The following is a 12,445-nucleotide window of genomic DNA, read 5'->3' as shown; positions in this document are numbered from 1 at the left end:
GTCTGGACAACCATTAGAATGATTGGGCATCTCTATTCCTTGATCCCTTAACAACAGATTGGCTTGTGTAAATATCCCTGTTCAGGTACAACGACTGAAATGAATGCCCCTGCTCTAGCCATCGCCTCGCCCCCAGCTGAAGCCTCATTTACTGGGGTCTCACCAGTTCTCACCAGAAGCTGGTGACTCTACACAACCCTGGTGATTAATAAATAATGAAACTTTGTTTTAAAGCATATTGTAGAATGTATTTTGCTATTTGTATCGTAATGTGCACTGCAATGTGTTTGATAGAGTAGCCGTGTTGGTCTGCCATGGTCAAAACAAAATAAAAAAATTCCTTCCAGTAGCACCTTAAAGACCAACTGAGTTAGTTCTAGGTATGAGCTTTCGTGTGCATGCACACTTCTTCAGATACACTGAAACAGGTGTCACCGGACCTTTCTATATAGTGAGAAGGTGGGGAGGGGTATTACTCAGAAGGGTGGTGGGAATGGGTGATTGGCAGTAGTGAAAGTGGCGCAGCTGCAGGTCCCGCTCAGTGGTCACAGCTAACCAACATTGTCTGAGTAGGTGCTCCTCTTTCCCAAAGTCATCAAAGAGCCATCAGGGTGACCCCAGGGAAGGGGGAAACAGGCTGGGCGCCCCTGGCAAGAACAGGGCACACCCCACAGGAGTGGCGAGGAGGGAACAGCCCTCAAGGGGGCAAAATTTAAAGGGCACCTTTTGAATTTTACTGTCCCTATAATTTGGCTGCCCTGGAAAGTTGGAGTGTAGCAACTCAAAGCTGACCTCACCACAAATCTCTTCCCCAGCCTCATCCAGATAAACAGCAGTACGACCAGCCCTGAAAGGGCGGCTCCACTCCACTGTGCATGCTGATATTGAAATGCTTGTGTACAGTAAAAAACACTTAACATTTTTTTTTTAAAAAAAGGTATATTGTTCAGCCTAAGAAATCAAAATCAACATTGCCACCTGCTGTTTCTGAGTTTCATGGCATTCGCACAGAGGTGAAAAGTCTCATCTGATGTTGCTGCCTCCTCTGGTGCAAAGACAGATAATAATAATAATAATAATAATAATAATAATAATAATAATAATAAATTTTATTTATATCCCGCCCTCCCCAGCCGAAGCCGGGCTCAGGGCGGCTAACAACACTAAAACAGTACAACATTATAAAACATTATAAAAATGGATTAAAATGAATTAAAATCAAAATTGATGGCAACCATAAACTAAAGTTTTGTAAAGATTGCCAGAGGAGGGAGTCAGGCTGCGCCCTGACCAAAGGCCAGGTGGAACAGCTCTGTCTTGCAGGCCCTGCGGAAAGATGTCAAGTCCTGCAGGGCCCTTGTCTCTTGTGAGAGAGCGTTCCACCAGGTTGGAGCCGCAGCCGAAAAAGCCCTGGCTCTAGTTGAGGCCAGCCTAACCTCTCTGTGGCTTGGGACCTTCAAGATGTTTTTATTTGAAGATCGTAAGTTCCTCTGTGGGGCATACCAGGAGAGGCGGTCCCGTAGGTACGAGGGCCCTAAGCCGTATAGGGCTTTGAAGGTTAAAACCAGCACCTTAAACCTGATCCTGTACTCCACCGGGAGCCAGTGCAGCTGGTATAGCACCGGATGAATGTGATCTCTAAGCGAAGACCCCGTAAGGAGTCTCGCTGCAGCATTTTGCACCCGCTGGAGTTTCTGGGTCAGTCTCAAGGGCAGCCCCACGTAGAGCGAGTTACAATAATCCAGTCTGGAGGTGACCGTCGCGTGGATCACAGTGGCTAGGTCAGGGCGTGAGAGGTAAGGAGCCAACTGCTTAGCTTGGCGGAGATGAAAGAATGCCGCCTTTGTTATAGCTGCAATCTGCGCCTCCATGGAGAGGGAGGTATCGAAGATGCACTTAAGGGAAACAAACTCTGCAAAACAAAACGATGTGCCAAGAAAGCCTTAGGCACAATGACTGCACTAAAATAAAACCTTGCTTGGCAACAACTGCTGCAATGATGCCGGCAATGGATGGGGGTAGAAGAGGAATCCTGCAGCAGCTTCCCAGAAACCTTGTGGCAATACTGAGAAAAAAATCCCAGAAAGCTGGCATTCATACGCTGGCAGGAAAGAACCATTTGTTAATGCCAGCAGCTGCCTTAGAAACTGCTTGCTTGAGGGATCAGAGCATCATGTCTTCAGTTTTGCAGTGGGTTTTGGATATAAAGCAGTTCTGACCGCAAGGGCATGTCTTATGGTTATAGGGGGAAGAATAAGTATATTTTATTTCTATATGCTGGATTTAAATGGCTTTAAAAGCAAATCCTTCTCCCCAGAGGAACCCTGGGAAGTGTAGTTCTGCACTTGGATTCCTAGGATCATGACATGACAGCGCAAGTGGCGACCTGCAACAAAATGCTGCAGCATATTTGCCGCTAACCAGGGCCAGCCCTATCATTAGGCAAGGTGGTGGCTGATTTTCAGTGGCATGAAAGGACAGCAAAGTGTTAGAATTTAAACCAGTTCTGCAGGATTGAAGTCATTCCCACCAGTAACATTCATAATCACACTTAGAAACCAGCAGTGGAAGGGCAATGAAATAAAGGTGGTGGTGGTGGGGTGTCCTAAAATGAGTCTGAAAAATCACAGAATAATGGGTTAGAAGTAGCAGAATAACTACAGGTTGGTGAATGTGTCATATGTAAAGATAAAGGTAAGGGACATCCTGATAATTAAGCCCAGTCAAATTCGGCTATGGGGTGTGGTGCTCATCTCCACTTTCAGACCGAAGGAGTTGCATTTGTCTGCAGACAGCTTTTCCAGGTCATGTGGCCAGCATGACTAAACCATATCTGGTGCAACAAGACACCGAGACCGAAGCCAGAGCACACGGAACGCCATTTACCTTCCCGCCACAGTGGTACCTATTTATCTACTCACGCTGGTATGTTTTTGAACTGCTACATTGGCAGGAGCTGGGACAAAGCAATGAGAGCTCACCCCATCACATGGATTCGGACTGCCAATCTTACAATTGGCAAGCCCAAGAGGCTCAGTGGTTTACCACAGCGCCACCTGCATCCTTGAGTGTCATATTACTGTTTCACAAGAAGCATTGGGACCAGGAGAGTGAAGCACAATGTAAGATGGACTGAAATGTAAATTCGAAGTTTAACAGCTGAAAGCTGTTATTCTACATTCCCTGAGAAAGCATCTCAGGGGCCATGGGATGCAGCAGATCTACCCCTCCTGTGTCAGAGCCTCTCTCTACAGGGAGCACCATTTCCTAAAAGTATTGTATGGAGTTGTCCACCGGAAAACCCAAACCTAGAGCAGTTTATGGCCTCTTGTTCCTCTGTATCCACCTTCCATTACCTCTCTCACTCTCAAACCTTACTTAATTTTAATTAACAAGCATCCAGTGCTGAGTGATGCAAAGGATTGTGTCCTTAATCAATACAGGCAATTATAAACGGTGGTTGGCTGTCCTCAGGATTGATTGCAGCTTGCCTGAGGTCAATAAAAACATATATCGAAAGCTCAAATAGTCACATCAGTCCCTCCCTATTTTGCATTATTGTTATTTGTACCTGAAGAGAAGGGCACAGTTCATTACAAAGAGAATTTCCTTCATCAGTAAATTGTGACTATCATCCTTCGCACCGAAATGTCTTATTTTGAAAGCATTAGATATGGAAGAACTATTTTTGCAATATGAAAATTAAAAAGTGTGCCTGCAGCAGAGTGTCATCCACTGGGCATAGCCACTGCAGGACCTCCACACTTTCCAGCTGGCCTTTGCATGAGAAAATGCTGCACATGCCCCATTAAGGTGAATGCTAATCTCTCTTATTACCAGGAGAGGGAGTCAGACTCACACTTTTGGGTAGCATCAGAGAGACAAAAATCTTCAGAGTCAAAGAGGCAAAGTGTCTAAGCCTCAGCAAAATGCAGGACTAACAGTATGGAATCTAATACCATAGCAATCCAAAGAGGCACAAAACAAGGATGCCCACTGTCTCCCTTCTTCTTCATCCTGGCTCTGGAACCCCTAGCAATCTGAATCCGAGCAGCCACAGACATCAAGGGAATGGAAATAAAAGGCAGAACCTATAAATTAGGGCTCTTTGCAGACCACCAGATGGTCACAACATCAGACCCCAGTGTTGAGAAGGAAACCACTGGCAACCAGGTGAGAGCAGAGACAGAATGGAGAACCTCTTCCTAAATTGTACTCCAGCAGTTTCAGATGCAAGTCTCCCTTTAAAGTGGAGGGTGGCCACATTAAAGTCCATTGTGAAATGCACTAGGAGGTCAAAATGTGTCTTCACTGGATTTTGGATATTGCCATTTCTACCTTCAGATTTGTGCCCGTTTATTTTTGTGTGTTGAGACTGGCCTGGGTGTCCTACACAAAATACAGAAGAGCGTTGCTGGCAGACAGTGGGGTACATATCACATTGGAAGGTGAGCAGGTGAGTGCACACTTGATGTTGTGTGTTAAATTGATCTGCTTACTACTCCTCTAATAAACATTCGCCTTTCTTCAGATATCCTATTCAGTTATCCAAAGCAGTGAACACACATGGTGCTAGTGCATATTAAATAAGACGAGTCTCCAAGTCATAGTGATAGGTGATATGCAGTTGTGATGCAGCAGTGCGTACATTTCCCACAGGCAACTGGCTGACCACTATGAGAACAGGGTGGTGGTCTAGAAAAGCCATTGGCATGATCCAGTAGACTCTTCTTACAATTGTGAAGTCTGGGCAGTTCTCAGGATTACATTACAAAAAGAGTATTCAGTGTGGATGTTTTCCTTTTTATATACAGTGGTACCTCGGGTTAAGAACTTAATTCATTCTGGAGGTCCGTTCTTAACCTGAAACTGTTCTTAACCTGAAGCACCTATTTAGCTAATGGGGCCTCCCGCTGCTGCCGAGTGATTTCTATTCTCATCCTGAAGCAAAGTTCTTAACCTGAAGCACTATTTCTGGGTTAGCGGAGTCTGTAACCTGAAGCGTCTGTAACCTGAAGTGTCTGTAACCCGAGGTACCACTGTACTGCAGCACTGTTCTTAAACTGCCACCACCACACCCCTTCTTTTTAAAAGCAAACTGACTTATGCTCAGGGGAACCGTTTATCACAGCCCCTGAGTGGGCAGAAGTGATCAAAGGTGTAGGTGCTTCTATCTGAGATATACAGTGGTACCTCGGGTTACATATACTTCAGGTTACATACGCTTCAGGTTACTACAGAAATAGTACCTCGGGTTAAGAACTTTGCTTCAGGAGGAGAACAGAAATCGTGCTCCAGCGGCACGGCAGCAGCGGGAGGCCCCATTAGCTAAAGTGGTGCTTCAGGTTAAGAACAGTTTCGGGTTAAGAACAGACCTCTGGAATGAATTAAATACTTAACCCGAGGTACCACTGTAAATGCTGAGCAGTGGGGCTTCTCCCCTGTCCTCTCTAGGCCTTTTTGAACATCTCAACAACAACTGCTGTCGACTATCATTTGTCAAATGCGCTGAAAATAAAAGTATCAACTATTTTTAATCTCACCGGCGGAGGAGTGAATACTGTCCTGAAATAGAAAGAAGTGTGTCTATCTGGCAAAAAGTGACAGTCTAATGCTGTCAAGTGTGGAACTGAGAACACAATAAAAACAACATGTAGGTATTTTTACATTCCACTTCCTCTGGGCTTAGAATCCTATTTAATAAGAAAAAATCAAATTCTTATTTCTCTCCCCCACCCCACCCCGAAGTCAGCCGGTTTAGTATGCAATCCTGTACACAATATGGGAGTAAACCCCATTGTACTCAATAGGATTCCCTTCTGACTAAATAGGCACCCCACCCTACCCCAAGTGGCTAGAACCCTGATAAGTGTGAAAGTGTCTGAGGTCCAGGATCTTAGCAGAAGTGACTATCTGGTGATACCATGTACATCTTTTTGAACTTCCCATAGGTTAAGTCATAGAGTAAATTGATAGTTGACCTGAGTTAGAAAACAGGAAGCCAAAACTATGAATAGTTAGACAGTTTTGTCAGTGAACAGATGTGAGAAGTGGAGATCCTCAATCCACTGAGACCAGTGCTTGAGTTAGGGGTTAGCAGTGAGCAGTGAGGTGGCTCAGTTTGCTGATGATACCAAATTATTTGGGAGGTAAAAATGAAAAATCGTTTTATTGTAATCGTCTTGTGAAATACTTGTTAATAAATTGCCTACTTCATAGTGTAGCGCAGATCAAATTTTATTTTTTTATCAAATAGCTTACAAGGATTAATATGGTGCAAGTGCATAGCTTCTTCTTCTGCTTCTGCTTCTGCTTCTTCTTCTTCTTTTGTGCTGAAACATAGCTTCTTTTTATATGCACGGTGTGTGTGGAATCACATAGGCAAAGTACAATTGACTTTGATTTGGTACATGCACATCTAAATCTGCACTGAGAGTTGAGCACTCACTGATAGACTTGACAATGATAGCCAAACCTACGCTAATCACAGTGTCTTCATGGAATTGTTATCCCAATGAATGCTAACCATTTTAAACTACATACGCACATCCCAAGACCCTATTGTCACACTTGCTGATTATTCTGGGGAATGTTGTTACCCGTTAGATTACTGACGCAAGGCACCTGCAAACGCTAGATTGAATTAACTATTAAAGGCTGAAATCATCCAATGGTGCTTAAATCACCACTGTCTGTGTCATTGTGCTGGGTGACAGCACAGCCTTCTTACTGGAAAAGATACCCAGAAACTGCAGAGGAGGGAGCAAAATATGCACATTGTCACTGCCAAGGAAGTAGTGGAGGGTGAGAAGGCTCACATCCAGACACCCTTTATATAGTGCACATAACATCCCTATTTTCCAAACTGGTTTTATTTTTAATTGTGTTTCTTTAGTTCAATAAAATAGCAGCTTTATTATTATCAGCTCCTCAATTTCCACAGCCCACCCCTTGCGCTTTCATTTATTCTAAATGCGTATCCACACAGTAGAGTTTATTAGGTTGGATGTAAACTGTCAGCGCACTCCTAACCATGTCTACTCAGATGCATTCCTATTGAATTCAATGGGAATTATTTCCCAGTGTGGGGAAAGTGGTCCAGGAGATGCTTCCTCTCTCATAATATTAGACCTTGCGTCAAAGAGTGAGCTGGCAGCTGGAGTTAACTCTTTACTAGCAAAAACACAATCTTCATAGATTTGGCTGAGTGTCAGGCCTAATAAGCACAGCAGCTGATCCCCGGCAGGTCTTACCCCATTGCCAAGACTGAAAGTCCCTACCTTCCCACCGCCATCTAAGTCCGATCCTCTCCAGAGCTTTTTCCAAGCAATCAGAGACTGTGAAGCTTGTTGCTGGTCCCATTTCAGCCTTCTTCTGGTTCTGGGAGATGGAGGGGAAGGGAAGGAAACTTGTTGCAACAGGAAGGAGGCACCTGTGACTATTCACCAGCCTGACTCATCACTGCCTCTTCACCTCCCTCCTCCAACTCACCTGCTTCACTTTCTTCCTCTGATACTGGACTTCTCTCTGCCCAGACCCTCCCAGCTCACTAAGCCTGGTTTCCTCTTCAGCTTCTGACACATCCTTTCCCCAGTCTTCTCCTCCCCCCCCCGACTGCTCATCATTGTCCCACCACCACTGTCTGGGCTCTGAGTCTTCTTCCTTTGGTGTTTCCCTAGCTGGTTCCTCTCACCGTTCCTTTGCTTCCAACCTTGGAGTCATTCAACAAAGCTGAATGTTGGAAGATTAAGGATGGACAAAAGAAATAACTTCTTGACACAGCAAATACTTAAACTATGTAATTTGCTTCCACAGAAGTCATGATTAGGATTGCACAGCAAGTCATTCTTGCCACTGAGATCAGTGCAAACTGTGACTAACATAGTCTGAATCCAACGCATGGTACTTTTTTATTTGTTATTTATTGAGCACATGTTAACACTAAAATACCTTGGGCATTATGATAAAGCCATCATTGTTCCACCATTTTCCCAGAGGCAGTCCAAGACATTTGAGAGGTGGCCATCTTTGAATCCTTGCAATGTTTCACAGGAAGCAAGAGAGCATGGAAGTGTTTATGAGACTTGTACTACAATATCACCAGTGACTTTGGGCGAAACCCCGGGGTCCTACATTGCTCCCTTGGTGCTCCTGATAATATGGCCATCCACCCCAAGACACCTCTTAGATACCAGTGCATTTGGGCCATCCCCTATTTTCCAAAATATTAACCATTAAATAACTGTAGCTGGTGGTAGGAGCATCACGGTAGAGCATCAGGTTAATCTTGCTGACAATATCTATCCAAACAAAGGCAGCAGTCCTTCAAATTTCCAATTTACCGTACCAAATTCTGATGACTTTATTGCCAAGGCTTCAGCTTTGCTATTCACACGGTCATGTATGCATACGTTTGTGCTGGTGAAAAAGAACTTGCAACTGCCTAACCCAAAATGCCCGAGTATAAAAAAAATCCCCAAATGTCTGAAGATACTAAAAGAAGGACTACACCGAAGGACTTTGTAACAATGATTTTTATTAACAATCAAATAAAGGATTTGAAGACAATGGGACATTACTGAAAAACATCTACATATGTGAGCTGTACATTGTTACAGAAGTACAGAAGTATTCTGTTTCATGTGCTTCTAAACATTAGAACTCTTCCACTGAACACTCAGTCTCACAGTTCTGGACCCTGATCTATTCTGCAACAGCTACCATCCATTCCACACAACATAAGATGTGTGAGAAATGGTGCCTAAAAATGGAAGGTATTCCATATTTAATAGAAATTTGTACAACATTGTTATTTTTAGTGCTGTGGTACCCACCTTGATTCAGTAACTCCTACATCTTTAATGTGAGCTACTTGGAGTTTATGATGCCTTGACCTATTCTTTTCAATCTCTTGCCAAGACTTGGTCAGCACAATGGTCAGAGATGTGCACAATGGTCATACTGTTTGTAACTGCACCAAATTCATGCGCTGGGTCTCCAAAACAATCCCAAGTGGATACATCCATTAACAATGCTTTCTTACAAGTAAAACTGTTGGTAAAAGCCTAGACATTTTGGTCAATTTGAAGAAGAGCCTTGTTCTCCTTGAACCTGTATGCTTTTTCACTGTTGAGAAAGGAAGACCCAACAACTGGAGTTTATACAGAGGAAGATTTGAGCAATATTCCTTTCTTTTCCCTTGTGGCTCCTTCAAAACCTAATTTGGCTACATATTAAGCATTTCTTCGAATTATTTCAGATTTTGAAGCCTGCTGCAGATCAACTGTACCCGGTTTTCAACGTAGGACTGTTTTCATACCATGTGAATTTGGTATCGAAGAAGCAAACATGAAATAGCATGGGTGGCTAATCAGTACAGATTCACTCGCTGAAGTTGTTTACCATGAAGTCACCATAGTGACACGTTTGCAATGCAGTTACTATTACATACACTTGCCCTTTGAAATGGCAACACCACAGGCTGATCCATTGCACACTTGGTCAAGAAAAATCATTCCTAGTTTCTAATTGCACCTAGAATCCTAGCATGCAGTATACAATTAGCTTCCATTGCTTTTTATTTTATTTTATTCAAGAATTTGGCTGCCCACCAAAAAAGGTGCAGGCACGGGGTAAAGGCATTACCAAACAGAGACAAAAGGACTGGCCCACAGGGTGCTTTGGAATGATGCCTTTGTTTACTTACTGCTCATTTACACATTTTCCTTGGTGCACTTTAATGAAAAAGGTATTAACAGACACTGTCCCATTTATTGTTTATGTGTTGCAACCTCCCACATGTTCTGTCTCTCGGGCCATTGGCTGCAAAGAAGGTAGACAGGTTAACGGACACTCCCTAGATCTAGTTGTCATGAGGACATTCCACATACAAAAATACTAATTTCAAAATATCATTTGAGCTTCTTTGCACAGAGATACAGATGCATGGAAAGAACGAAGATGGACACAAGGAAGAAAATCAAACGGCAAGATGGAGAAGAAATGGCGGGACAGAAAAATGTCAGACATCCTAAAAGGTAATGCACTGGCAACAGTTAAATAGAACTGTCTCCTTTTTTCCTGTGTGTGATGGATACTATTCTCCACCCCACCCCACCCGCCTCGGTGTCACAGGTATGATCCTTCAGGCAAGGCAAAACTGGATCTTTCTCTGTTCTCCAATGGTCGAGGGAGGGGCATTTCTTTACAAGCACTTCAAGAGAAAAGTGTTACAAGATGTTCCTCTGGGGCAGTCACAGAGCTTTCCGATCCTGGATCCTTTCCGCACGGCACACTGCTCTCCAGCATCACACTGTTGTTGAGAGTAACCAACAGTTAGACAAAGGAAGTCACCATGCAGAAGAACATAAATGGCTACAGTGCCATTTCTATTACTTTTTCAAGACCCGAACTTTACTTTTTGAGGATTTAAATAAATATTCTGCTATCCCAATATCCTAATAGGAGAACGAATGAGTGGGAGAATTGGTTTGCTCAACTTCAGGTTGGGGGGCTTCCAGAATGGGGATTAATTTGCAAATGGGTCACTGACATCCTGCAGATAGGTCATTGGCAACAGGTCTTTGTTTTTTTGTTTTTTACTCATACAGATAAATTCAGATTAAATGGAGGAGAAGCCAGGCTTGCACTTTGAGGCCAATGATGATGTGTAGGTGCTGCAAAAATAACAAAACAACAACAAAAACAACACCTGCTTGCATGAGGAGTAGTGATCCCACAGTAAGCACCCATCTGGAAACACGGATACCAGTATTGGAGCATCTAGAAAACCACATTAAAATCTCTAGCCCTCATCAAAAAGCTCACAAGCATACTTCCCCTAGGGATATTTGTTGATTAATAATGGAAGCATGCAGTACAGTATTTGAATTAGCAATCCTGTACGTGTCAACTCAGAAGTAAGTCCCATTGTTTTCTGTGGTGCTTCCTTCCAGGTAAGTAATAAAAGATCACAAGCAAATAACTGTTTTGACCAACACACACATATTGCTGCAACACAAACATTTCAAGTACAGATCGAAAACTGAAACCCTACATATATGAGAATCTATTCAAAATTCAAACTGGAAATTTAAATATTGATAACATTAAGGAATTTTGTCTCCCGGTGCAATAGAAAGTCATCTTCTAATACCTTAATATAGCAAGGGGTAAGTGAAATCTAGTCCTCAGCTGAAATCAATGACCAGTTTCTTATCGGCTATTTGGAAGGAATTTTCTTTTTAACGTGCTCCAAGTTCCACATCAATTTTAGATTATAGGATATAACAAAATATGCAAAGAAACTAAGACTGCAACCTTCCACTTACACTCCATTTTGAAAAGAGGAAGCCTCTTGGATCTTCACCAGGATTTACTTCCAAAACTGGCTTCAAGTTCAGTCATGTCTACTCAAAAGTCAATTTAATGGGATTTACTCCCAGGTCTGTGTAATCGGGGACTGCAGCCTTTTAATACCTAATGGATTGATATGGCAGGAAGAGCTCAGAACTCTTGAAATCACAGCAATTGCAAAAGTTCTGAGAGGTTTGGACTCCCAAGTCCCGATTTCAAATTAAGTGGGGGACGCCAGGATGAGAACCGGGCAACCAGGCTGAAGTCCAGAGGAACTGCTCAGTTTCCAGAATCCAGATTGACACTCCCAGCCCTGTCTTGACCACACACACACACACACCCCGCCACTTCCTCTAGTCCCTCTCCGGACAACTTTCTCCTTCGAAAGCTGCCCTTTCCCCTCTCAGCGCGATGGGATCGGAAGCCAACTCACCATGGGGACTTGGCCATACTTCTTCTCGTAATGCGGGAGCCGCTTGCTTTTCAGCTTCTCCAGAACTTCCTGCAGCGCCTCGATCTGCGGACACACAAAGCGACGCGTCAGTGGACGGCGCAAGCAAACCTCGCAGGGCGGTGGGGACCCTGCCTCTCGCGGACACGCGCTGCGCTGCCCGTGGGCGCCACTAGATGGGACACCCTCCTTGAGCGCCTTCCTCCTCGAGCTTCAGCTCCACCTCAGTCCCTAGATCACCTCCCTGCTCTTAACTGTGGCGAAGTTTCCCCGAGACTTCTACCTCTGCCGAGCAAAGGGAGCGATCCAGCTAAGCGAGAGATTTTACGCGCGGTCCGAGCACGCTTTCTGGGTGACTCCCCGCCTTGACCATGCACACCCTTCCCTGCTGTAGGACCTACCAGCTCCTTCTCGTGAGACGTGTCCTCCATCGTGGAGTAGATGTCCAAGCCTCGCGGCTGGAGCTCCGTCTCCTCCTGCCCTTTGACGCCCACCAGCAGCAGCACCGCGGCGCCCAGCAAAGCGAGCAGTCGGTAGCTCTCCATGGTGCTGAAATGAAAACGCTGCACCTCGCGGAGCCCTCTTTATACAGCTGGCTGGGGGCACCTGTTGACAGAACTGCTTGCTCTGCGATACGTC

The 12,445-nt window shown here is 44.3% G+C and overlaps 1 protein-coding gene across 1 annotated transcript; it reads right to left on the bottom strand.

The window, feature by feature from the left end:
• Window positions 1-8,516: 8,516 nt before the first annotated feature.
• CARTPT (CART prepropeptide) lies at window positions 8,517-12,445 on the bottom strand. The gene is made up of 3 exons (XM_081880840.1): window positions 12,208-12,445; window positions 11,789-11,872; window positions 8,517-10,312 (listed from the first exon to the last, which is right to left on the bottom strand). Exons 1-3 carry the CDS (start codon window positions 12,349-12,351, stop codon window positions 10,205-10,207), a joined length of 336 nt encoding a protein of 111 aa, XP_081736966.1. The 5' UTR covers window positions 12,352-12,445; the 3' UTR covers window positions 8,517-10,204.

Source organism: Podarcis erhardii (assembly GCF_964252035.2).
Source record: "Podarcis erhardii genome assembly, chromosome: 11".
Classification (NCBI taxonomy): Eukaryota; Metazoa; Chordata; class Lepidosauria; order Squamata; family Lacertidae; genus Podarcis; species Podarcis erhardii.
The sequence above is the reverse complement of the archived record's forward strand: the minus strand, read 5'-3'. Positions and strand labels throughout refer to the sequence as shown.